The sequence below is a fragment of the Electrophorus electricus genome, chromosome 12, assembly GCF_041902795.1.
Source record: "Electrophorus electricus isolate QZ-2024a chromosome 12, ASM4190279v1, whole genome shotgun sequence".
In the NCBI taxonomy this organism is placed as follows: domain Eukaryota; kingdom Metazoa; phylum Chordata; class Actinopteri; order Gymnotiformes; family Gymnotidae; genus Electrophorus; species Electrophorus electricus.
The window spans coordinates 9275001-9302342 of NC_137508.1; the positions used below are offsets into that span (position 1 = coordinate 9275001).

The following is a 27342-nucleotide window of genomic DNA, read 5'->3' on the forward strand; positions in this document are numbered from 1 at the left end:
ATCAAGGTGATACCCTGCATTTAGTTTTTATTCACATCACATTATATTTCATTGACCAAACAGGAGTTTTTGAAAATGCATTATAGTTGTATATTTCATGTGGCAGAAATGAACGATTATGTTGACTTCCGTCAGCCTTCATTTCAGGACACATTTGTAAATCATTTGTAAAATGAACATACATGACAAACATATGTAAAACAGACCTCTCCCTCCTCTTTCTCCCTTCTGTGTCCCTCTCAGTTGGTGGCGTTGCTACCTCAGGGTTGAGTAACGTTAAAAGGGCTCTCCCTGCCACGGCAGAAAGTGACGTCAAGCAGGAAGGAGGGGTAGCAGTCCGTAAGGCCCCAGTGCACAACCCCCCCAGCCCACTACTGGGCAATGCAAACAACCCTAACAAAGCAGACATACCTGATCGCAAGACAAGCACCTCTGCTGCTCCCAATGTGAGTGTATGTGTGTAACGTATCTGTGTATCGTGTGTGTGTGTGTGTGTGTGTGTGTGTGTGTGTATGTGTGTATGTGTGTGTGTGTGTGTGTGTGTGTGTGTGTGTGTGTGTGTGTGTGTGTGTGTGTGTGTGTGTGTGTGTGTGTGTGTGTGTGTAACATGTTTGTGAGTGTAGTATGTCCACCAGCTTCCATCCGTGTGTACTTATCAGAGCTGCATTGTATTTAAAGTGATAGTTTTAATGATGTATTTTACTCATTGTGCACAGAATAACTCTGGCTCTGGAGGAATGTCCCGGAGAAATACATACGTCTGCAGTGACAGAACTAATGTGGAGCGACTTTCTGTTATTCCAAATGGGAAGGAAAACAGGTACATTTTAGGTTGAAGTCTCTCCTCTCCCTACATGTCAGAAATGTCTTTTGGTATGAAATATCTTTAAATATTTTTGTCTTCTATACTTCTATGATATGATGTAGGAAATTGCCAATAAATGAAAGGAGAAAAAGTTGCAGCTCTTCCTTTTTCTGCAGTGTGTCTTTGTCTCCGGACCAGCGGAACCCTGGAGCTTCCACTCACAGCATCAGCAATGCTGCCACATCTGATAAACTGCACTTCCCACGAGGCACTGCAAGCCGCAGCACCTTCCATGGTCAGGTCAGGGAGCGTCGCACTGCGACATACAATGGCCCGCCAACCTCACCCACGCAGCCCCGCAGCCGTGGCAACGCCAACAACCTTCTTACCAAGCTCACGTCCAAACTCACACGCAGGTAAACACTCTTGCCCATACACAACCCTTTCACCACAATAGTTTACATTGTCAATGAATGTATTTTATGTATTTATGCAACATATTTTCTGCCATTAACAACATATGCCCTAGATGTGGATAAAGACTTGATGCAAGACAGACAGGCAGTTGTACATTTTACTCCATTTTAGTGCAGGATAAAAAATAAATGAAAATTGTTTTTCCTCCTTTGTTGTTGCTGGGTTTTTTATATATGTGTGTTTTTTGTTTGTTTGTGTTTTTACTAATTCTAAACTCATTGTTCTCTACATCCTAGTATAAGTCCAAAGGTTTTTTTTTTTCCCCCCATTTCATCCATCTGTGTAATGTTTCCTCCTTTGTTTTGTCATCTTTTTGTGTTGTAGAAACATGTCATTCAGGTTTTCCAAAAGGTAGGAATTCAAGCCTATCTGGGCTTTTAATCATCTAAAAGAGTTGGACATCTAACACTTAGTGGTTAGCGTTTTCCTTTGATTGCTGTGGTTGTGCTCAGTTACCTTGTGGTGTTGATTTAAGCATGCCTTAAAGCTTTCTTGCATGCTAATATGACTGGCAAAAATCGGTCAGCTGCTACTGATTGCAACTAATCAAGTTTATCTGCTTATTGAGAGCTACTTGGTGTACTCAGCTCATGTTTCACTGTCATGCTGTGAATCTTGCACCTGCACTAAATAATTTGCCATTCTAAAAATTTATACAAAGATGAGTTGTAGCATGAAATTTTCATTGATCTTCATTTAAGTTGCAATCAAGTTATTATGCCTATATTGGCTGTTTACTATTAAACTGTTGGCAGCTTTTGACAGGGCTAGACAGAACTAGACCCACTCAATTGCTCTAATTGTCATGATGCATTTTGGCCTAAAATGATTAGTATCTGGTGAGAATATTTCTACCCTTGTTAGAAGATTAAAATTTTCGAGCAGTTTGCAGTACCACCGAATCCCTACATTTCTTCCATCAGAGACTCTTGTACTAAGACTAAGACTTGGTGGGGGAGGAATTTCCAGCCAAATGGGGGGGGTTATTTTGTTAAGTTATTTTGGACATCATCCATGCCACCATATTTGAAAAAGAATGGTCAATGTGACCTTGTAGAATGTAGAATACACTGCCATCTAGTGGTAGAAACACAGAAGAAGATATTTCTGAGGCCTTGGGATATTTCTTACATTGCCCCTTATATTCTCCCATTTACTCCATTTTTCATCTCTCACAGGAATGTCAGGAATGTTTATTTTTTATTTCATTATTTTATAGGGTAGCAGATTAGTTTGGAATGAAAGATTTGGGAAATGGCTTGATCATAATATAACATGCACTCAAACTATATGATGCTACATATTGAAGCATACACTGTGGTTAGCCACAGCATTGCATTGGTTTACTGTGAGATAGATAGATAGATAGATAGAATGGTCAATGTGACCTTGTAGAATGTAGAATACACTGCCATCTAGTGGTAGAAACACAGAAGAAGATATTTCTGAGGCCTTGGGATATTTCTTACATTGCCCCTTATATTCTCCCATTTACTCCATTTTTCATCTCTCACAGGAATGTCAGGAATGTTTATTTTTTATTTCATTATTTTATAGGGTAGCAGATTAGTTTGGAATGAAAGATTTGGGAAATGGCTTGATCATAATATAACATGCACTCAAACTATATGATGCTACATATTGAAGCATACACTGTGGTTAGCCACAGCATTGCATTGGTTTACTGTGAGAGATAGATAGATAGATAGATAGATAGATAGATAGATAGATTTTATATATATATATATATATATATATATATATATATATATATATATATATATATATATATATATATATATATATATATATATATATATATATATATATATATATACACACACACTGTGAGCACTGGCACTTCCTTGTGTCAATTCTTCCTGGGGACAGGCATATGCCTGTCCCCAGGAAGAATTGACACAAGGAAGTGCCAGTGCTGACAGTCTTGGCAGATTAAAATTCTTGAGCAGTTTGCAGTGTTGCTGTCTCCGTGCATTTCTTCTGTCTGTCATATAACCTCATGTGGAAATGTTTTTTTTTTGGGGGGGGAGGGATTCCCTCTTGCACACACATGCTAACACTGATTAAATGTTCCTCCTTGCTGTTTCTACTGTATTTCAACCTGCTCCTCTTTTTCTTTTCTATCTACCTATTCCTGATTTTTCTTTCTCTTCCTTCTTTGTCTTCTCTCTCTGTCTGTCTCTTTCCCTCTTTTTCCTCTCAATGTTTCTTCACCTTGCTCTCCTACTCTCTGGTTGACTCCATCAGGGTCACTTTTGACCCGAACAAGCGGCAGTCTGCCGTCAAATCAGGGCCAGTACCCTCTGTGCCCCCCACCCTCTCCGCCCCCTCCAACCCTGCGCCAAAGACTCTTAGTAAGTCTGTGCTCTTCTCCTCTTCTCTCTGCCTCATCATGACCTGACACATCCTCCTCTTCATTCTTCACCATCTGGCAACATGTGGCTCTACATCAGATACTCTGCCTCATCTTTTAGTATTCCATCCTTTTGTACTTCTTATTTTATGAAACTGCAGTTTCAGGTGCACAGGTCTAGAAAAGGGGAGTTGTAGGAAAATGCAGATTGAGAGTATCTAAAGTAAACGCTCAGTAAAATACAAAATGACACAGGGATTCTGTCTTTAGGGGATAAAAGTGTGTGGCTCTGTATTGCTGTTTGCTTAGATTGAATGTGTTTGAGAGAAAGATTTGTGATTTCTGTGGAAGATCTCTTTATATACACACTCTCCAACACTTTTTATTTAGTCACTGCTTATATAATATAATTTTTTGTAAATTTGTATGCATTGAGAGTGAGTTTCTTTTGCCATCACCCCTTTAGACAAGACACTCTGTGAACAGAACATCTAGCATTAGTGATTCTGAGGTGAATGATGACCATATCACCAGAAGAGTCCACTAATGTCTAACATTGTTACTTTGGGTTTAAAATGCACTGAGGCTCCTTTCACATTTTAGTTTGCCCCCTTGTTCTGTCTTTTTCATCTTGTTTAGTTTGACTTTTTTCTTTTTCCTGCTCTAACCAATGCTTTCTAACTTGGCTAAATGTTCTGTACTCCCTCTCTCCTTCCTCCCTGTTTTTTTTTGTTTGTTGTTTGTTTGTTTGTTTTTGTTTTTTTCTTTTTTAAAAAGAGTCTCAACCGAGCTTGAGAGAAGCGGGAGATTTGAGGGCACAAGGTGAGGAGTTTCAGAAACTCTTTTTCTCCAGCTTGGCTCATGAATATCTAGTCTCTGTGTCTCGGACCTGATGTATTATAGTCATTTATGCCTGTGATGCACTTGCTCTAATGTAAAAGGCAAAACCAAGTGTAGTCTCTTTGGTCTTTATCATTTGCATTTGATGTTAAATTTCATTGCATGTGATATTAAATCTAATAATCAAGTATGTTATTATCACAAAGTGCTTTTTAATGCTTGTGGTTGTTTGCTTGTGGAAGATTTTGTCACAAGATTGTTGTAATCTCTATGTACTTAACATGGTGCATACTTTAATTTACTGTTTTTACCCATGATATATCAAATTATGCATATTGAGTAGTCATAACACAGTTATTGTACAATGAGAGGAACTTGGCAAGTGTTTTGTTAAAATTGATAAAGAACTCAGTGGACATTTTTGTTGTTCACCGTTTACTACTCTTCCTCTACCGTTGAATTTTTTTTTCTTTTTTCTGTGTTTTTCATCCTTCAGTATTATCCCTCTTTACTATGTTCTTTCAGTCGCCATGTACCTGGGGATCAGCAAAAAGATGAAGGGAAAGATGGAAAAGACGGGAAACCCCGCTCTCTCCGTTTCACCTGGAGTATGAACACCACCAGTGCCATGGAGCCGGCTGCCATCATGAATGAGATCCGCAAGGTTCTGGACACCAACAACTGTGACTACGAACAACGTGAAAGTTTCCTGCTTCTCTGTGTTCATGGTGATGGCCATGCTGACAGCCTTGTCCAATGGGAGATGGAGGTTTGCAAGTTGCCCCGCCTCTCACTTAATGGTGTTCGTTTTAAAAGGATTTCGGGGACGTCCATTGCTTTTAAAAACATTGCATCCAAAGTTGCCAGTGAACTCAAGCTATGAATATGTCTTTAATCTACCTACATAGAGGAATATATGAAAGTGTTAAATCCTATATAGAAAATGTAAGCTGTACAATCACTAAACGTAGCAGTTTCCAGATGGGTTTTTTTTTTAACCACTTACCATATGTATTTAAAATAATGTATAGACTTTAACATTGCTAAAAGCAATAATTTCTTATGTGTCAATATTGTTAAAAGTTGCAAAACACTGTAAGAGAACTGGTTTGAACTTTTCTGTTAAGATTGTACATTCTTTGACAATGCTCTAAGTATCCGTAAAGGTGTGGGGGAAGTGTCAACATGGCCTAAAAATAGTACCCAATCCTTTTGAAGTGAAGCTTGCTTTTCTTCCTCTCTAGACAGTGTTTATATATAAGTATTTGGTGTCTTGAGCTGCACATGTATAGAGTATGTAGAATCCCTGAAGAGTAAAAACTGCTTTTAAACTACTTACATGTTCTTTGAATCTGTTGTTCTACTTACTCTGGCTTATCTTGTCATGGAAAGCACTCATTCATGAACCATGTTCCAGCCAGCCCAGGTTCACTATGTAAAGGAGTAAATGCTAAGGGAAAAGGTCCTTATTTATTTCACTATATTCCCACCATGTGTGTACTTTTGTTTTACAATTATTAGTGTTGTATTGTTTTGCTGTTTAAGTTCTCTCACATTTTGAGGGCTACTTGTTCATTGAGATCCAACATGGATTTTATTAAAACAGCTATACTTGACTGACTCTACTTGCAGACTTGGCTGAATAACTAGTCTTTTCAACCTACATTCAGCCTTTCTGCCACAAACTCAGCTTGTGTTTTCAGCATGTTTGGAGATGCTCCATTTTGTTATTTTAACGGAGGGTGTTGATTTGACTTGGTTGTCTAGATCCAGATCAGAATGCCTAGTGATGCTCTTGATTATTAGCCCATTAACTCAGAAAGGTCAGACATTTCTTGGCTACAGTTTGAATCATAATGCTTCCACCCAACTTGATCTGGTTGATGAAAGTCTTTATTTATAAATGTTGAGCACACTGCTATGAGTGCCATACACATTTATAATTTTTTAAAAAGCTATGCTTAGACCATTAGCATTCCAGTTAGTAGTGCTAACACTTAATTATGTATCTAAATATACTATTATAGCTACTGCTTAAACATATTTGTAATAATTGGTGCCAGTTTACCAAAGAGACAACAGGTCTACATGGGCAAAGAGTTTTTAATTCTCTCATGTTACCATAATGAAATCTTCAATGAGTGACAGGAAATGGTGTGTTAAATTGTACATACATTACTGGAGAGACATTTCAGTTTTTCATTCACATAACAGGAGTGGGATGTGGTGAGGGGGTGATTAAACCAGCAATTTTGGGAGAGTGAGGTAGTGGGATTCTTTGGCAAGGTTCACTTTTGGGCAGGGATAAGATCATCAATCGACTGTTTTTTTTCCAATCGTTTCTCCATCTCCACCAGGAGCCTGACTCCATCGACCACCACCTGAACCAATTCCACCTCTGAGAAGCCCAGCCGGTCAGCATTAGAGATATCAAACACGCCACCCACTGCAGCAGTGTCCACACCACCTGATAAACAGCCATTACTGTCAGTTATCAGCATTGGTTTTACTATTAACAACCTACCTGTTGAAATATTCTGTGCTTTAAACAAGTTATTTATGTTCAGGTAATGGACTTGCATGTCACTTTGGTGTTTGTTTTACCTGTTCCACGTTTCTGCAGTCGTAGTCTCTTGAGCACCTCCTCAAACTTGCTATGCTTGCTCAGATTTGGAAGTTTAACATGCACTCCGCCCCGCAGGCCTGTACCCAGGTTAGATGGGCAAGTAAGGATGTATCCAAGGTGCTCATTCCACATGAATTCATGTCCCTTGGTTTTGAACAACTCCTCAATCTGAAAGCATAAGCATAGTAAACAGTAATGTGACCATCTACAGTGTGGTTCCCTAGAGACTGGTATTTCACAACAATCTAAAATAGCCTCAACCTGGATAGTTGAGTCTTACCTACCTTAGTAAGGCCCGTGCAGAAACGAGTGAAGACCTCCTTCATGTTACCACCTTTCTGCATTGAGATGACACGCAAGTGGTCCTCCTCATTCACCCACACCAGGAATGTTTTGTTGTCATTGTGCCTGCCAAATGTCACATAGGATATAAGACATTGAAAGAGTAAATGTGGAATCTACAAAGCAAGGTGCAAGTTGTTCACTTTGAGGAAAAGACTTGTGATTTCTTAAAACTGACCAGGGTAAGACACTTGGATCACTGACATGATTTGGCATTAGAGGAATGACCAAGTCACCATGAATGACACCCAACCTGCAATGTGGGAGGGTGAAGCTAGGAAACAATGATTTCAATGTCTGTAAAGCCTGCTACCACAACTCTGGACTGCAGGTATGTATTAGGCTTTTTACTCCTTGCATTAGCATGCATTTTTGGTGATCAGATTATATTTGGCCACATAAAAAAGGCACTGTAAACACCCCCAGAATGCATTGTTATCTAATTACAAACTACTTGATGAATCATTTTCAGTGGTCATCACCACTTTTACCTACAGTTGTGTTCAAAATAATAGCGGTGTGTTTAAAAATGTGAGTAAAGCTCAGAATCCTTGTAATAGTTTTTATTTCCATGCATTGGGAACACTGCACATTATATTCTAAATCAAAACAAAGAAAAATGTATTAATTTTTTAATTACAGAAAATGAAGAAAAATGAATATTGGGCTGTTAAAAAAAGGCAGTGTCTGCATTTTTCTTCACAAACTCAAATATTTACTGTATAAATTGAAATATCTTTAGGATTTAGCATTGCTGTGAATCACTAAACTAATATTTAGTTGTATAACCACTGTTTCTGAGAACTGCTTCACATCTGTGTTGCGTGGAGCCAACCAAATTCTGGCACCTGTGAACAGGTATTCCAGCCCTGGATAATTTCACAACTTTCCACAATCCATCTGCATTTCTTGGTTTTGCCTCAGAAACAGCATTTTTGATGTCCCCCCACAAGTTTTCTATCAGATTATAGTCCAGGGATTGGGCTGGCCACTCCATAACTTTAATTTTGTTGGTCTGGAACCAAGATGCTTCTCGCCTACTGGTGTGTTTGGGGTTGTTGTCTTGTTGAAACACCTATTTCAAGGGCATTTCCCCTTCAGCATAAGACAGCATGACCTCTTCAAGTATTTTGATATAAACTGATCCATGATCCCTGGTATGCAATAAATAGGCCTGACACTATAGTAAGAGAAACATCCCCATATCATGATGCCTGCACCACCATGCTTCACTGTCTTCAGAGTGTACTGTGGCTTGAATTCAGTGTTTGGGGGTTGTCTGACAAACTGTCTGCGGCCCTTGGATCCAAAAAGAACAATCTTACTTTCATCAGTCCACAAAATGTTTCTCCATTTCTCTTTAGGCCAGACCATGTGTTCTTTGGCAAATTGTAACCTCTTCAGCATGTGTTTTTTTTTTTGTTTTGTTTTTTTAACAGTGGGACATTGCAGGGGCTTCTTGCCATTAGATTAGCTTCACACAAGTGTCTCCTAATTGTCACAGTACTCACAGGTAACTTCAGACCGTCTTTGATCACCCTGGAGCTGATCATTGGCTGAGTCATTGCCATTCTGGCTATTCTTCAATCCATTCGAATGGTAGTCTTCCATTTTCTTCCATGTCTCTCTGGTTTTGCTTTCCATTATAAAGCAGTGGAGATCATTTTAGCCGAGCAGCCTATCATTTTCTGCACTACTTTATACGTTTTCCCCTCTCAAATCAACGTTTTAATCAAAGTACCCTGTTCTTCTGAACGTCTGGAACAACCCATTTTTGTCAGGTTTTCAGAGAGAAATGCATGTACAACATGTGTTGGCTTCATCCTTAAATAAGGGCCACCTGATTGACATCTGTTTTTCACAGAATGAATGACCTCACTAATTGAACTCCACACTGCTATTATTTTGAACATGCGTGTTTCAATTAATTATTAAAATTACACAAACTCAGGAGCATGAATATCATGTATGTTGGGTCTGATGGTTTTCTATGACTATTACACCTACTAGTAAGTTATTTGCCATGTAGTAATAATTTCTACCAAAAACAGTGATTGATCTGGTTAGTCATGTTGGACTGCTATTATTTTGAACACAACTGTATATAGTTCCTTTCCCATGCTCAAGGACACTTTTCAAAACAGGAGGTCAGAGACGGATTTTTGTCATAAATGTATATAATTGAAAATATGTCTGCTGAATGCTGACTTCTCTTTCCTGTCCAAAAGGTCTTCTGGACAGTAGTGGCACTGACCACTGCAGAAATTTTAGCAGCAGCAAGACAAAGGTTTCTCCTCTGTTGATCGATGATTCACTGCCTGTTTTAGTACATTTCTTCCAATACTTGACGCATCATCATGGTGAAAAGCCACGTTTAGAGTAGGAAGTATCAAGGAAATTATGTACGTGTTGTTGTTTTTTTTACACGGGAGAGTAAAATCGGATCTCATCTGATTACGCTAGGGGCGCATTTTAGTGAGAAGTGTAAACTAGGGCTGAAACGATTCCTCGAGAAAGTCGAGTAACTCGATTACTAAAAATCTAGATAATCTCTTCTTAATCCATAATATCCATATAACTATATATCAGTATTCTAAAACTATAATAATATTCCTTGTGCGAAATATCTGCAAAACATCAGTCAAGTCCAAAAAGGGTTCAGCTAAATACGAGGCTCGCTAACAACAGAAATGTGGTATCTAGCGTTACCATACCAAAATGTTAAAGCGAAGTGATATTCTATTCTACCTTTCACGGGGGAGAGGGTAGTATGAAGAGGTCAAAGGTGACTTTTTAAAGTACTTTTGCGCATTTTCTTGAATAATTTGCAAGGTCATAGCAGCCAGGTCGAGCGGGTTCTAGTGAAGAATATCGATCAATATGTTTACTTAAAAGTAGACATCAAACCTAGCCATAGTGGGAACAGCCCGTATCATCACGCTTGGGTTGTCTCTGTAGAGACAGGAGAGGTTAACACAGCAGGGTGCTCCTCATGCAGTGATGCCGCTGCTATTTTATGGAAGATTAGCTAGCAAAGTAGCTACTTCGAACTACGCGAGATTGATAAATTGTAGCGGAACAAATTCTCGTCATGTTTATTGGGAGAGACGTCAATCTGACAAATATTTTTTGGGATCTATGCAGTAGGCATTATAGTAAATGGACTGGAGTAAGTTACGTAACATACAAATCGTATGTTGAAAGAATGAATGAACTGAATGAACGAACAAATATTCTGTTAGGGAATCACATTTTGTACACCAGGGAAGTAATAAAATGCTCTATATTCCGATAAATCTAGTTAGCTACTCTTTTCAGAAACACTGAGGCCCCTAAGTGCACTGTAAAGGTTAGGGAAAGTAGCAAATGGCAATTTACTTAGTTTGACCTGGTTTATATTTTTGTGTGCAAACCAAACGAGTTTGTGTTTTACATTTTCATCAATCACTTAGCATTACTACACCAGCTTCATCAAAAATGTTTAACGACTCCATTCACGAATGGATTTTCCACACATACTGAAAAATGTGAAAAATATGGATACCCCCCCCCCCTTTGCAGTGAATTAATGAATTTGTTTCTGCATTTCATAAAGAAAAAAATATATATAACCCTGAATGTATTATGGCACTTAAATACACTAAATTAGGTTTAGTTTTGATAGAAACTGTATGCAATTTAAGCAATAAAAATGTTGATTTTACTTAAATAGAAACCAATTAGTTCATTTTAAGAGACCTGTCTTATATTATCTTTTGTATATTCACTATTGCTCTTTAATAAAGCAAAAGTATTTCTTATCATCTGATTATTTGATTAATTGTTTTAGTAATTGATAGAATACTCATTTTTGGAGCCCTAGTGTAAACACACTCTAGCCAAAGTGTCCAGACATGAAACCCATGTTAATGCAAGGTATAAAATAGGCCTTATGTGGAACTTAAATTACTGGATCAATGTGACTACACATCCTGTTTTATAAGGGATGCAACAATCCAAAGTGATATGAACAGTGTAGTGTGTCCGCCATTACACTTACCATATACCCCTGGCATCAGGCCAATCACGGGCCATCCCAGAGGCTAGCAGCAGAGGAGATACTGGCTTGTCAAATAGGAAGTGGTCATCAATGAGCTGCTGCTGCTCTGCTTCGGTCATATTCTTCAGAGCATAGTACTTCCCTTTCAGATCTCCAGTAAGGGCACTCAAAGCTAGAAAATTCAGAGAAAAAGTTTAATTTAATATATATTTTATCTTGTACATATAACAAAAACTTGTATTTGGTAATCCAGCTTACTTTACTTTTATTTTATCCTATGACTCCTTAAATATATATAATGATCATTTAAAAGGAGACAGTAAACAACCAAACTTCACGATATGTGGAAATATACTCATGTCCTTGAAGTGAAAAACTGAGGAACATAAAATACCCATCAACATGATGCATTTCTCATTTCAGTGATAACATGTAATTCTACAAGTTGTTTGTTTTTTCTGCTTGTGGCATCACATCAATAAAATGCCCGACCCCACTTGAATATGTTCAATCTGCAAACAGAGCTCTCCACCACTGCTCAACATTTATTTTGATTAAAGGAATAAATAAAAAAGAGCAGTGATAATTAATAAACAAAATTAAGTGTTAGCTCGTGGGTTAAGGTACTTTTACTTGTAATCAGAAGGTTGTCGGTTCAAGCCCCAACCAGTTGCCAATGTTGGGCCCCTGAGCAAGGCCTTTAACCCTCAATTGCTCAAGATGTACTCAGTCATAATTGTAAGTCGCTTTGGATAAGTGTCAGATAAATGCTGTAAATGTAATACATACCATACAAAAGCTGAACTGAGTTTTTTCAGCTACCTGAATGCTACTAAATGCAGTAGAATAAAAGGCCTAGGCCCTTGCTAAACTGTTCATTTTTACTTTTGATTTTATAGACCTATAAATGGAGGCACACAATCATATACTCATCACCAGGACAACAAGTTATCACTACAGTGGCCATTGCATCCATACTTCCAGTTAAACATGCAAACAAAGTGTATGATATGAAATGACCTGTTTAAAATGACTTGAGTCATAAACCCTGACATCAAGTCTCTATTCTGACATTTATTGATTAAAGCCTCTTGGATTAATGATTTACAAAACTTCACCAATTTTTATCCATCACCACTAGAGCGTGCCATGTATCCAGGTCTGTCTTACTGTATACAAGCAATGGTGCTTTACTACTGAAGTGTACCTTCCACAGAGAGTTTTTCAATGGCTCTCCTCTCTCCACGACTGCAATGTGGTGGCAGACAAAATCCACGAATGCTCCTGCCAGTTCGCACACGAGAGCTTAACACATATTTAGGATCCAGATCATCCCCACCCTTCAATGAAAGTTGTGAACATGAGACATGCAATACACACTTTTTCTTTACAATGAAAGAACTATCAGAGACTTGTTTTTTTTTTTTCAACTATATATATTGCAGCACTTATCACGCAACATAAAATTCTATACCTTAAGGTTGGCGGGGTTCAGATCAGTTTTATGTTTGTCTGTGGGCTTGTATCCTCCATGTCTGTCCTCAATTACAGGGTCCAGAAGCTCTTTAAACACCTCATAAGTCTCCTCATCTCCAGCCACGCAGCCCACAGTCATAATAAAAGGGTGACCTAGGTTACCCAGACATGCAAAAAAAAAGGTTTTACAAGAGACAATCTGAAATGTACAAGGCAAGTCTACATTAACATACAAGAAACAACATTCAAACAAAACTAAGTAACTAATGACTAATTAGTGCAGATTTTATTTGGCTTTCTAGTCACATTGGCTTGCTCATTAGGGATCTGGACACACAGGGATCTGTTGTAAACAGCTCTATATAAATAAATTTGTCTTTGACATTAAAACTACTTTGTAGAAAATATAAATGTACGCATGGATTCTTCACTAAAAATCCCTTCTGTTTATGAAACTGACTCCCAGTTGATGCCATAGGAAAATATAAACCACTGGGGCCCCTGACAGCCTGTGTGTGCTCTTTTACCAGGATTATCTATACCAGACCGAATGACTATCTATGGTGAAACCGTTGGAAGTGGTGTGCTCGCAGAGCTTCTTGTACATCTTCAGAGTTAGAACCTTGGACATATGGTTGTGGTGCTGACTGAGGTCTGGGTACTCATTCTCAGCAGGAAGTAGCTTGATGGTCAGAGTAGTCATTTTATGGTTGCTACACAAATACAATACATTTTACAGGAAGAGTAACCCATTATTTCATTCTTAAAATGGGCTCTAACAATTAAAATCATATATCAGCCGAGTTTTCCCCGGCAATATTCTGTGACTATTGGACAATTAGGTGTTTATCATTATCCTCTGTGCAGAAACTAGAATTTAACACTGTCACTGAACAGCACAAAATTATATAAAGCGCACTGACAATTTTCAGGCACTGCTTATTACGATCCTTTAACTAAAATTACATTCCATTAAAACTAGTTTTATTTCTACAACGAAAATCTAAATATGTTAGCATTAACTATCGTGGACACTGGTACATTTAGGATTGGTTAATGAAGTAAAGCCACTACCGATGACGCTATCTAATGTTAATTATAATCTTCAAATAGCACCCAGAATGGCGAACAGACTGATTTAGGGGTAACAAACGCTGCTTCGGCGATTTTACCTGGGTTATCTACACCGGTCTGAATCACATCATCCAACGTAAATCCGCTGGGAGTCTGTTTGCTGCGCAGCCGCTGGTACATGGCAGGGGTAAGCGCCTTGGCCATGTGGTTGTTGTGCTTTGTGAGGTCGGGGTACTCCGCTTCAGCGGAGTACTTCATCTTCAGCTGGTTGTGAGTGTTCCCGAAAGGCATAGCTGATGTTCCCTGACTGTGGCGCGGATGGGATAATAAAAGGTAGTTATAGCTAAAGTCGCGAAACGGATGCCAAGGTCCGTTCGATACAAGGTCGAACATCGGGTAATCCAGACAAGGATTTGGTTTTGTTGAATAACTAATAATATTTATTCGTTAAATTGGAAACAACTTTGTAGTACAGTAGGCTGGAAACGTTAGCTAAATGAAAATCTGAAAGAAGCAGAGACGCGCCATTGAAGTGAATGTCTCTTGGAAGGCGGAGTAATGGAATAGACGCTTATTAAAATTTCTGTAACATACAATCTGAAACTGATATTAGCTAATAGTAAAAGCTGACTGGGTATTAAAAACTAAATTGTGGTGTTTAAATACAAATTGATTGTACACGACTGTCTTTGTCAAGTTCGAAAGGTGTAGGATAGCTATCACTGCTTAAACTTTTTTGTAAACGCCAAGAGGGAATCGGAAAGTTGCTTTTCTAATTACGAAAACGAATCAACGCCGATCTTGGATACAAAATACAATTTCAATGTGGGATCACATAAATACAAACCACTCAACAGAACACGTTAACATCAAAACCAAGTCATTGTCACAGTTAAAATGTAAGAATAAAAGCTGTAACTTTTATTGCCATCAATGTGTTATTGAAAAATATTCTGCATAGTTGTGACGCCTGACGCTTTTTCATTCATTGAAAATTACAGTCTTACCTGTGAGCTACTAATAATCGAAGACTGGGTTGACAAAAGATCTTTTTTCCCCTTTTTTCGGTTCAGGAGCACGTACCCCAAGGTTGTTTTACTTTCCGATATTTGTCCGTGATGGAACATTTGCTTTATAGTGCGCAAGAGCGACTCCTATTGGCTACTATTTGTAGTCCATTCATTCGATTGGAAGAACTGGGAGTAAACGACAAATAATTTACTGTAGCATGCACTTCGGTTAACGAAAAATAAACAGTAGGCTGTATTACATAAGTACAGGCTATGAGTGTTTCTCCATAGACGTGCAGATAGAGTTCTTATCTTGCATGAAGTAATGGGTACACCTGCTATCCTCATAAAGACTAGAACCCACACTGAACAAACATAAACGGAATTAAACTGATTGGCCAGTTGGATGCAGATTTTGTTTCGGATATGCACCGAATTCCACTTGTTTAGTAGGTTCGTCTGGGTCTTCAAACAAGTAAATAATTGTATCGTATGCGTATGGTTGGTTAAAACGAAAACGTGGATTGGACATCCTTGGTATCGACGCTCAAACTGAGTTTCATTCAGTTTACTTATTTTCAGTATAGGCCGTAGGATTTATAAGGCCAGCAGGTGAAACTAGGACTTACGCAGGATAGAGTAGGTAACTCTTTTTGCGCAGTCTATATTGTAAGCATTCATTGCCCTGTAGATCGTTTCAGTGTGACATGCACAGTGATCAATAAACAATATTTTTCGAATAATTACAGGGTAAAATAATAGTATTGAAATCGCGTATCTCGCACATACTATTAATGAAATCTTCATTAACTGTTTGCGCTCCGTCATTTTTAACTAAAGCCAGATATCATAAACATATACTATGAAAAAATTATTCCGTATAAAGATTTGAGAAAAAGAAGTGATTTGTGGCGCTTCAAATTACGTCATCTTCAGGCGACACGCGATTCAAATACACCATGCTACAGACGAACTATTTTACCTAGTTTAGTACCCTGTGCAGTTGTCGATATAGACATATCGCGTAATTTTAATCAATGAGACTAGATGTAACAACTTTATGTAAACGTTTCCAGAAAGAGTATTTCATTGCAGACAAGGTAGTTAGATACTCTATAACCTACTTAGCTAACAACATACATACATAACTATATGTGCGTTAACAGTGAAACACGTGTGTTCCTATTTGACCGACTGCAACGTAAATAACTTATAATAAAAGGTAAGTGTTTTTTTCATTAGTCGTAGTTATGTAGATAGCCAGCCAGCTAGCAGCCCAAGGGTCCCCTATAACAGGGGTCCTGAAAGTTTGTAACCCTGACTAACGCTAACATCTTGCTAAATTATGCTAGCTAGCTAAAAGCTACCATAGACAATGAATAAAATTAGCTAGCTAGCTAATCTCATTAGCTAAATTGTCTTGCTTGCTGTTGTTAAACATTTGCTAGATTGCTATGGGTAAATAATGTACAAACCATATTTAAAGATATTTAGCTTTAATGTTACATTCTGTTGTATGTTTTACTATAACTAGATTAAACATAGTCGAAACAAAATTGTCATAATATTTTCATGGTGCAGTTCCATTTACTATGCTAGTTGGCTAAGGGGTTTCAACAGGTTGCAAATGCAATCGAGTGGTTAATAACAGACACACCATGTCCTAAATCTCTATCTGCAAAGAAGCTATTAACAGCTACACTAGCTAGCTATGTAGGTAGTAGGTTTACATGGAGTTTACAACACTGGACATGGCTGAAAACAAAGCCTAAATTAATTTGAACATATAAAATAACTGTACACTAGTTAGTGTAATATATATATATATATATATATATATATATATATATATATATATATATATATATATTGATTGATTGATTGATTGATTGATTGATTGATTGCAACATACCACTTGCCGACTTTACTAACTATCCTAGCTTGCTGGTTAGATACTGCATTTAGTCTGAATAATGAAATGGACAACGCTTTCAATTAACCGTAGGGTTAAGATAGGTAACCTAAACTAGATAGGTTAACGTTAACTATGAGTTTACCAAAGTGGATCGCGTCACAAAGAACGGTTGCTGCTAGCTAGCTAACGTTAGCTTATGCGATTTACCTAGCTAACTAGTTAACCTAACCAAGCAAGCTGTCCCACATTTCTATTTTGAAAGAAATCAAGATAACGGTTTGAAACGCAGCGGATGTCAGCTACAACTGATTCTATGTTCATGTGTACGTTAGCTACATTGACATGCAATGTTTCAAAGTAAAATAATACACAGTACAGTTGTCTTTATAAATACTAACAAACATCCAGATACAGAAAGTGCTGTAAGTAGAGAAAACTATACAAAATGGACTTATAATGTATAATAAAGTGCATGTTTTAAATGCATAAAACCATGCGACACCTATATTACTAATACTTTGTTATAAACTGTTAACTACATTTACTTTACATTTACGGCATTTACGTTAACTACTCGTCATGCTTAATTCCAGGACTAGGTTAGTAGTCCTTCACGTGTGTGTGTGTGTGTTTACTCAATTAAAAGTTAACTAATTAATAAACTTTATTTTGTTCATATAAATGTCACAAATCTTTAGTCACACAACGTTTTTCTCTACAGCTAACCTTTCTCCCCCATATTGGAGCTGATGACAACAGCCCAATGAGCTTTGTGAAGTATTCAGAATTCGTTCAGGAAGGAGATGTGGTCATTATTTTCATTGGACATGATTCTATGATGCCCATCAAAGTTGAGTCTGGTGCTCAAACACAGACACGGTATGGAGCTATCCGTCACTCCAGTGACTTAATTGGGCAAAAATTTGGTTCTAAGGTGACATGCAGTAAGGGAGGATGGGTGTATGTGCTGCACCCCACTCCAGAGTTGTGGACTGTCAATCTTCCTCACCGAACCCAGATCCTCTACACTACTGACATTGCCAACATTACTCTGATGCTGGACTTAAAACCAGGATCCATTGTGTGTGAATCAGGTGAGCTACCTAAAACATAATTTTGATAATAAATCATTATGGATAGTTTGTGTGTATTTGTTTTATAATCTGGAGGACATGTATTAATGAACATGGTGTAAATTAGGAGCATAAGTCAGTTTTGTACGTTTTGTTTCCTGAATTAAATTGTTTCAGGTTGGGTAAATGTAGTCAAATTTACAGATTTGTAAGGAATTGTAATGTGGAATTTTCCCCTACAAAACCTTTGTATGCATTATTTAAAAAGAGGTATTAGACATTGCAAAAACTTTGCATAATAATAAATGTGTATGATACTACAATAGTCAGCTCATCTAAATTGTCTCAGATGTCCTTGCTGGTCATGGGCTTGGTGTGATCCAAAATATTCCTCCAAGCATACTTGATCGACAGCCTACTGCCTTGGACATACTACATGCATAATCCTGATCAATAGGCTCATACAAGTCTGATTTTCCAGCAGTGGCGGGTTTTTATTTTTCTGTCAGGATGAAAAGAGAAGGCTAGAGAAAAACTGTTAACTCCATGGAGAGGGTAAAATTGCTATTCACTGTGACATAACAGCCTATTCATAATTGATTGTACTTTTGAATGGTTTTCACTGGACAAACATTGTATGTACATTGTGTGCCACAGAGAGCAGGACTAACCTAATTATAATGGTAAAAATGCATTTGCATTTCCCAGGCCTTTAAACAATGGAGTGAAATCTAATATTTAAAATGATTCAGGTTCAAAATGAGACGTCATAACAATATTTCAAAAATCTCAAATAAATCATAAGTAATAATTGTAATAGATGGTTGTTGCTGTGATCAAGCCTACTCTTTTATGTCACTGACATTATATCATTGTTAGCTAAACGTCTTTATTATTTGTTAGGTTGAGCTTGACTTTCCCAATGGCTAGCACATTGGCGCTATTGTCTCGTCCCATGGACTGGTAACGTTTTAGGGGGGAGGATCTAAATCTAGGGCTTTTTGAAGCCATTACAATCGATTTCATAAGACGAATTATGATTGTTATATGAAGGATCTATATTTCAGATCTTAAATTGTCAGTTCATGTTGAAAGTGATGTGACCTTATTGTAGGACATACAAGTGATGCCTGATGAGCTCATAAATGTTCCTGTTCCTTTAACAGGTGAAGACATTGGCTGGTTAATACAGATGTTATAGTTCCTGTATGAGCACTATGATATTGGTGTTATTCACTGAGCTGTGAATGGGGAGTAGAAACATAAAGAGTAGTATTTCAGCCAATCCTGATACTGATGGCTAGCATATAAGTTCATGTAGCTCACCCGGTCGAGCAAGGGAATTGTTGTTAATTTCCAGGGAGCACACGTCTGGTGATACTGAAAAAAGTAAATGTGTAGTAAATATGGTGCACAAAGTTATAAATAGTGATGAGGTGGGCCTTCACTGGTGCATTGCTAAACAGAAATGGGGCACTAGTCTATTCTTCTACAGTTCCTTAATACTGATGAAACGAGACATTCCCTTTGTCACCAAATTGCTTTAGAAAGGATGTTTCTCTTGTCAAAACCCCTCATCATTTTTGACCTGCAGTTCTAGCTGGTGTCCATAGTAGCCCAGAGCCCTTACAAGTATGAAAATATGAAAACATATTAATATTGCCTTGCATTTATCCAGAAAGTTTGTCCTTTGTCAGTGCACTATTTTACTGCAGTAATGATAAAATATAAGCTTATAGATCTCTAAAGGTGTGAAAACATCTAATTTTATTTGGTTAATAGATATTTGCTTTTCTGTGTTATCTCATTGTGGTGTTTGGTATCAGTTATTTGCTGTAAGGTCAGTGAACCTAGGAGTTGGCAAGTGTTAATATTTTTGCTCTACTGGAGCATACATGATTCTGCTTGTTTAATCAGTTGGTCTCAGTCTTCAAATATTTGATTAGTTGTATCAGGTATGCTCTTGTTTAGTTTGGAACGCAAACCTGCAACCTCACTAGCTTTTTGCAGATAAGCATGCTGACCACTGTGTTAAACTGACACCTCAAAGTGACTTTGTGAGCAAGCTGAGTAAATGTCCAAGGCTTATCAAGGATTTTATGCATTTCAGCCATGCAAGCATGGGACTAGGTCCTTTCGAGAGTGAGTCACCTTGAGGAGTTAGCACCAACACTGGATCTAAGGTCCTCTTTTGTTCCTGTGTGGTATGATTTATTTATGTTTGTCTATAACAAACTTCAGTCTCAGGTTAAATGGCCCCATAGAATCTTTCACAAGGTTCAACTTGCCACCAACTATTTGACTGGAACATATAATGTACTAACAGCAGGGGCAAATCTCTTGCTTCACAACAATTTGTTTCGGTTGTTAGTTCTTTAGGAAATGGTTCATTGCATTCAGTTTAAAAAATGGATGCCCTTTTAGTCAGAGAATATTTTGGCCAAAAAATTGCATATATTTTATTGGGTGCTATTATAATCCATTATAATTATTTATATCATTTCAAAAGGGATGGAATTGAATTGTCACCTGCATTTATTGGCTTCAGAGTACACACAGATGCGGGCCATGATTATGCTTGTACTGCACATTGCATTCAAGTGGAGTGTAGTGGAATTGTTGACTTGTTTATAATGCACCCTCATTTGACTGGCTTATAATGCAGTCTGTGAAGACCCTGTTTGAAGTTGTTTATTTGAAACATCCTAAACTTATCAAAGCTGTTAATGTTTAGTTAGATTATAATAAGTAGGACTGTAATGCATAGGTGATGTCTAATGTTTCAAATCTTAAATCACAATTACATATCTTTAGATAGACCAGGAACTCTCTTCACTCTAATACCTGTGTCTGCCTCCTGCAACTTTCTTGATCTTGAGCTCAGCTATACTCCATCTGAAGAAAACCATGTATGCCAAACCATGACCCCATTGTTGACATGAAAACAAATTATATGGTGATGTAACACTACAAGTAGGAGGAGTTGGAATGTCTGCCAGTGCCTGTCTATGTATGTATATGTAGAGTACATGTTGGTGTGCACAAGAAACTTGTATGTGCTGACAGTTGTATGTATTGAAGCATGTTGGTTTACAGGATCATTTGCCTGGCATGTAATGGGTGTTTTTCAGAATATGGAAACCAACCTTAAATTAGGAAACCACCTTCAACATGTAATTTCATTTCGTATTAAACACAATTGACATTCACAGTTGTGTTCAATTGGATAATTTGTGTATATTCACCCTTTTTAAGTTTAAGAATTGTTACTTGTTGATTTTAAACCATAAGCCATATCAGACATGTAACATGTTTTGTTTGACTTTTTTGCATGTGAATGGATAGGTACTGGCAGTGGCTCACTATCCCATGCTATTCTTCGCACCATTGCACCCAGCGGGCACCTGCACACGGTGGAGTTCCATGCCCAGCGTGCTGAGAAAGCTGCCCAGGAGTTCAGAGACCACAAAGTGGCCCATATGGTAACGGTCCGAAACCAGGACGTGTGTAAAGAGGGCTTTGGGGTGGTGGGCATAGCCGATGCAGTCTTTCTGGACATCCCCTCACCGTGGGAGGCCATCACGCATGCCAAGAGAGCATTCAAACGCAAGGGTACGTGTGCATGTGTGTTGAGAAAGGAAGATTGCACTTTCAGTTAATGGACCTGTCGCTTAATGCCACCTCCAGAATAGTGAACATGGACAACTAGTTTATATATTGCTTATGACAACATCCTACCCTTTTTGTCGTTTTATACCATCTTCTTTTCCTCAGTGAAGTCTCTCCACTCTTGCTGAAATTGCTGAGAGACTTCCCTGCAAGATGAGGTTTTAATAGAGAACACAAAAAAATGCATGGACTTAACTTGAAGTGACCTCCTAGACAGTGGCTTTATCATGGTCTACAGAAATCCATTAATTGTGAAACTGGCTTTTCTGTCGATTAAGTACGTGCTTGTTTTGACAGTCTTTTGTTTAATGACCGGTCAGACTCTAGTGACAGCACTTCTAGTTCTGTTTGTGTGGCCATGGCTGTACAGCTGACTGAGGAGAAGGCCAAGGAACTAAGCCTGCAGACCTGAGTGACCCCATTCCCAGCAGGCAGGTCTGGGCTTGTCTGCAGCACTGCTGAGGGTCTGGCGCGCATGTGTGTTGCTTTTAATTGGTGTGCTGAAAAATTGCAGACAAGTAAATTAAAAATGCCCATTGGTTAGTGATTTACATGCCTTTAGTTAAAGCTTCCTTGGCCAAAAAATGAAGCTGACAAAAAGATGCTTCTGTGGTAAATTGACAATGAAAAATATTTCCCATCTTCTCAGCAATACATATTATGCATTATAGATGAGTGCTTCTTTACAATCTGATGCATGTGGAATTGTTTCATTGTTTGTGAGGCAGTTTAGATCACTACTTGGACACGTATAACGCACTTTCACACACACACTCATGACAAGCAGATTTTTGACCATAAAGGGGCAGGCTGTGAGACTGCACAGTGACTAGCAAGACTGAGCCAGGTTCCTTAAGAAGAGACTTGTAAGCACAGGACAGTATCTAGCTGTACTCAAGTCTCTGTCTCTGTCTCTGTCTCTCTCTCTCTCTCTCTCTCTCTCTCTCTCTCTCTCTCTCTCTCTCTCTCTCTCTCTCTCTCTCTCTCTCTCTCTCACTCTCACTCTATTACACTCTATCAAGAGGACTGTTGTATAGAGCAATTTAAGTCAGATGCTCTTGGTTATCTAAAGGAGGATTAATGGACTCTCCAGCATGCAGTTTCAGTAGTTCCTTCCTCCCTCCCTCTTTGCATTCTTTGGCCTATGGCCCGCTTATGTTAAGTAGTTGGGAGAATGTGGTGGTGGACTTTCCTGTCTCCCTGGCCCTGTTGCAAGGGAACCTGGTTGCCAGGAGACTGTAACTGTCTGTTTATTAGTGTGTTTACAGGGAATTGCCTTATTTGTTAGTGGAAGATTTATCAAAGCATGTGTCTGTCTGGGCATCTAGTTGATTGCTGTTGTGATTGCCTTTGTGTGTGGTACACTTATTAGTACAGTACATCCACACATGTTCACCAGTGTTCACTCTTTACATTACACTCAGGGTCTCTCTGGACTTGTGTTGACAGTTTACTCCACTTAATTGTGCAAGGGTTCATTCACATTGTGGAACTCCCAGAGGTCATATCAACAAAGTGGGTCTCCATGGAGATGAGCAAGTTTGAGCACAAAAGTTTGTCTTAAATGAGGATTCCAGTGAACCTTTTTACTTTTTAATACCTTTTGAGCTGATTAACTACTAATTAGGTGGCTCACAATGAGGGTATAGTTACCTGTAAAAACCTTTTATGTGGAACCACTCAATCATATCTACAAATGTAACAGACACCCATCTAGTGCAGTCTTTTAAATAACTTGTGATTATAAATGACTTGTTTGTGGCCAGTGCAGCAACAGCAGATCAACTTGCTGTAATCTTTGTCTTTATCATTTAAACTTGATCTTAATGTTTCTTTTCTTAACTAGAAATGGTCCTTGAAGATAGTCTTGAAACTCTGTTCTGTTTCTGTTCACCTCTCCACTCGATGCAGGTGGTCGCCTGTGTTCATTTTCTCCATGCATAGAGCAGGTTCAGAGGACATGCGAGGTGCTGTTGGACCAGGGCTTCCAGGAGATCCACACTCTGGAGGTTCTGCAGAGAATGCATGATGTTCGCTCGGTCACTCTGCCTTTACCGGACTTTGGCTCAGAGGAGGGAGGATTAGACAGTGCTAAGATGATCTTTGACCCACCTTCAGAGGAAGTTCCAAGTTCTGCAAATGCTGGCTACCCCGCCGTGATCTGCCGCACTGCCACACCCCCTCGTGAGATGGCCGGACACACTGGATATCTCACCTTTGCTAGCAAACCGAGGGACTAGCAAACACTGGAGGTCAATAGTGAAACTATTCTTATAGACTCCATGTAAACACCTCCCTCTCCTGCCTGCAGCCTCTGCTGCCTATGTGGTGATCTGTTGTGTGTGGTTTTTTTTTTTTTGGTTTTTTTTTAAGTTGAGGAGATGTAAGTGATCAGAATTGGCAATTTAAACCAACTCTTTGATGGATAGGGGTTCATTGTTCGTTGTTTTTTTTTTTTTTTTTCCTTGAAAATGGCAGTGCCATATAGCTTTATTGCTACGTTATTACAATAAATTTAAAATGGAAAAAAAAATCTCCTTTCATGATTTGATGGTCTTCATTGTATCAGAGCTTTTATTTGCATGTCAGCACTAACTACAGGTGTTTCACAATTTGTGAAGGCATGTACATCTCACATCAAAAAAGACTCGGAAAATAAAACCCCACAAAGATGGCACTGGATGCTGAAGACGACACTTTAGTGCCGAAGGACTCTCAAGTCTATGCCACCATATATGTGGTGGTGCTCCGGTTTTTCACCCTCTTTCAGTGGAAGAAAGGGTGCTCCCAGTACTACAGTTGTTATTTGTAATGTATAACAACTTGATCTTGGCAGTTCCTAAGCCCAACCTCCTTCATTTTTATTGGAGTGATTGGTGAACCTCCAGTCAGGCCCAGGCACCATAAAAGGTAATGCTCTGTCTCTACTCTGATCCTTACCAGCACAGATGCTGTGCATGGTCTGAATTGCTTATGCATGTACTTTCAATTACTCTGCCTTTTTGAATGTGCTTTTCTATTTCTCATACTAGGGGCTTCTCTGATTTGTATGACATGTAGGACACCCAACAGCATCAAATCTAAAAAGAATTCTAACTTCCTCAGTTGCAGTGTTTATTTAAACTTCTATTCTGTTTTTAAAAGGCCATTTATAGCATTTGTATCATACATGGAAAGTGGGTGGGAAAATGTCCTTTACTTTTTGTTCGCATGCATAGAAAAGACCACTTTTCCCCATATATGGCAACTGTTATGTAGAGAGGGTTGGCAATCAAACGTTTTTGTGGTTGATACAGGAGTGGGATTGGTTGTTCTTTTAAGCCTGTTGTCTTCTGGTTAAAGAGAGCCAGAAAAGGCAGTGATGAGAATAAAGGAGGTAAGAGGTCCATGTGTGTTTGTCCTCCACTCAAGCCTGATGGTCTAAGAGAGTATACAGCACCAGAATAGCAGTGCATAGCCCTGCAAATCCGTACACCTTAAACAGCATCTGTTCAGGACTTCATCAACTTACTATATGAATTCACACACATTGCGAGGTTGCGGAGAATGTGCCCAAATGTGGTCTTTGTGGAATCAAATAGAATGTAATTTCATGAACTGGTGATGCAAAGAGATGCGGAAAAAGCAGGAGAGTGTAAGGGGGGATTTGCAAACAACAGTGCTTTATGAGCATGCCATGATGGATCAGTGTTAGATCTGCATGTGGGTATGTTTGGATTAAGGGGAAAAGGTTTGTAGACACAGCTTTCAGCTTTATAGAGTTGCTGAGTGAATGTCTACTCTACTATGCAACTTTATTTAGTACTCTTGAAGCTTCTTAATCGCACTTTCCTGTGTTCCAGTAAATATCAGAAAATATGCTTACCACCTACTGTGTCTAAGTGCTTACGATTGGCCATTATCTTAATGCAGTCTCACTTACAAATGCATATGTGCACTGCTCTTAATCCTAAAGTGGGAGTAGAATGAGAGAAAAAAAGTTTAGAAACATTGCAGTATATGCTGTTCGTGGATGGAGGCAGTCCTTACAGAACTTTCACTTGGTACTGAGAAGCATCTTACAATACTGTTGGTAACCATCCAACATCCCTCCCAGACTTGATGCCATTGTGAGCCTTGACTTTTCTAGGGCTTACACCTTCCACGTTCCTGTTAGTAATGTAACTAGGTGAGGAGTAATAGCATGCACTGACAGTTGGTTACAGGTGTAGTGTACCGTTAGGCAAGAGCCATTTGCAAATCATGTGTAACAGCCTAACCATTCAGGGCCGCATGGCTGACCTTGCGCGTGTTCAGTAGCACTTCTGATATCTTTAATCAATGTATATTTGTAGTTCTTTGCTTTAAGCTATCTCTGAGATGTACATGGCTGGTCTGTGTTCATATGTACTGGGCTTGCTGAGGTCTCTTGGTTGGTATATTGTAGTCACTGTGGGAACTTGCTGCAGTATGAGAGAAACAATCATATATTCCCATTGATGGGAGTATTTAAAGGAGCAGAAATAGTGAGTAAACGTCTGAATGTTGCTCTAAAAACTAGCTGGACATGAGTCATGGATCACACACAGTGGAATAACTGGGAGGGTTTGTCTTTGGGTGTGTTTGGACATGAGGATGTGAACCTAAGAACAGGCCATGCTTTTCATGTTAGATTTTATACAATGTTCACAATGTCCATAACACAGGTCATAACTGGCCATATGGTCGTCATATGGGTTTTCCTATTCAGACCGTGACATGCTTTGTGGCTTTTTTGAGACAGGTTTGATAGATTATGCATATGTGTGATTTCTGGTTGTAACTGTGACTGGTTTGAGGAGGATGATTGGTCACTGTGTGGGTGGTTTGAATGGCCTACATGTGTAGAATTCATTATGGCTCTCACCCTTAGACATAGAGGCCCATGCCGTTTCTTATGTTCAGTGTTATTTTTGCTCCTGCACCACTTCCTGCAAATGATTTCTTGGTTTTGGACACTTCCTCTCTATCTCCATTGTTTCTGCCCTGTTCCAGTACCACTTTACCCCATTCCTCATCCCCTCCCCCTCCCCCTCACCAGTCCTTTCTGCTTCTACGCAGAGGCTAAGCAGTATGTAGATCTAATGGCCAGTTTGCACTGACTTCCATGGACATTCAAACATGTAGAGAGGCAGTTGCAATTATGCTTGAGATCCAGTTTACAGGGCTGAATTCATGCCATATGTGGTTTCATGTGAGTGTGAAGGGGCAAAATCATGCTTGAATTGTACAGAAACCATGATGATTTTATATTACTCCTAGCATTTACAGCCCATGCGTCTGCACTCTGATCTGAGGTCAGAGGTACAGATTTTGTATTTACTAATAGAATGATGATGACTGAGTGTAAATAGTAACTAAATAAAAAAGAAGGCAAATGCTATAATAGCATACTTTAATCCTGCACTCATGGCAGTCTGGCAAATTGCACAGAAGTGTCTACACTGCTGTCAGTAGTATATTCAGCAACTGCTTGATAATGCTCTCCAGCCATCTATCACTACTTTAAGACTCACTCTGCACCATACCTTGTGCCTATGCAGTAACATTCACAACACTTCCTCATTAAGTTTGCCCTCTTGATTCATTGTTTTATTTCGGCTC

General features: G+C 38.7%; 3 protein-coding genes across 12 annotated transcripts in view; 2 read left to right on the forward strand and 1 right to left on the reverse strand.

Annotated features, from left to right (window-relative positions):
* mark3a (MAP/microtubule affinity-regulating kinase 3a) overlaps positions 1 to 5830 on the forward strand; it is a 25782-nt gene extending 19952 nt beyond the window's left edge. Inside the window, exons 12-19 of one of the 9 annotated variants that reach the window (XM_027022258.3) lie at positions 1 to 6; positions 244 to 446; positions 717 to 820; positions 982 to 1221; positions 1607 to 1633; positions 3551 to 3657; positions 4434 to 4478; positions 5022 to 5244. The exon at positions 1 to 6 is cut by the window's left edge and continues 139 nt beyond it. In XM_027022258.3, coding sequence (XP_026878059.2) covers positions 1 to 6; positions 244 to 446; positions 717 to 820; positions 982 to 1221; positions 1607 to 1633; positions 3551 to 3657; positions 4434 to 4478; positions 5022 to 5110 — 821 coding nt within the window. In that variant the 3' untranslated portion in view covers positions 5111 to 5244. Of the gene's footprint in view, positions 7 to 243; positions 447 to 716; positions 821 to 981; positions 1222 to 1518; positions 1634 to 3550; positions 4328 to 4433; positions 4479 to 5021 lie in introns of those variants that run through there. The other 8 variants (XM_027022408.3, XM_027022333.3, XM_027022011.3 and 5 more) reach the window with 8 other exon arrangements.
* A 751-nt stretch (positions 5831 to 6581) lies between these two features.
* Positions 6582 to 15192, reverse strand: ckba (creatine kinase, brain a). Its single transcript, XM_027022532.3, has 8 exons — positions 15061 to 15192; positions 14152 to 14360; positions 12978 to 13132; positions 12711 to 12843; positions 11504 to 11675; positions 7407 to 7530; positions 7101 to 7290; positions 6582 to 6963 (listed from the first exon to the last, which is right to left on the reverse strand). The coding sequence occupies exons 2-8, from the start codon at positions 14342 to 14344 to the stop codon at positions 6785 to 6787; spliced, it is 1146 nt and encodes a 381-aa protein (XP_026878333.1). The 5' UTR covers positions 14345 to 14360; positions 15061 to 15192; the 3' UTR covers positions 6582 to 6784.
* An 819-nt stretch (positions 15193 to 16011) lies between these two features.
* On the forward strand, positions 16012 to 24252 carry trmt61a (tRNA methyltransferase 61A). Of its 2 annotated transcripts, none has more exons than XM_027022655.3 (4): positions 16012 to 16285; positions 17700 to 18072; positions 21397 to 21663; positions 23632 to 24252. In XM_027022655.3, exons 2-4 carry the CDS (start codon positions 17742 to 17744, stop codon positions 23958 to 23960), a joined length of 927 nt encoding a protein of 308 aa, XP_026878456.1. In that variant the 5' UTR covers positions 16012 to 16285; positions 17700 to 17741; the 3' UTR covers positions 23961 to 24252. The 2 variants fall into 2 exon arrangements, with proteins under 2 accessions (XP_026878456.1, XP_081581315.1); XM_081725189.1 differs by lacking the exon at positions 16012 to 16285 and adding an exon at positions 17006 to 17301.
* The last annotated feature ends 3090 nt before the right edge of the window (positions 24253 to 27342 follow it).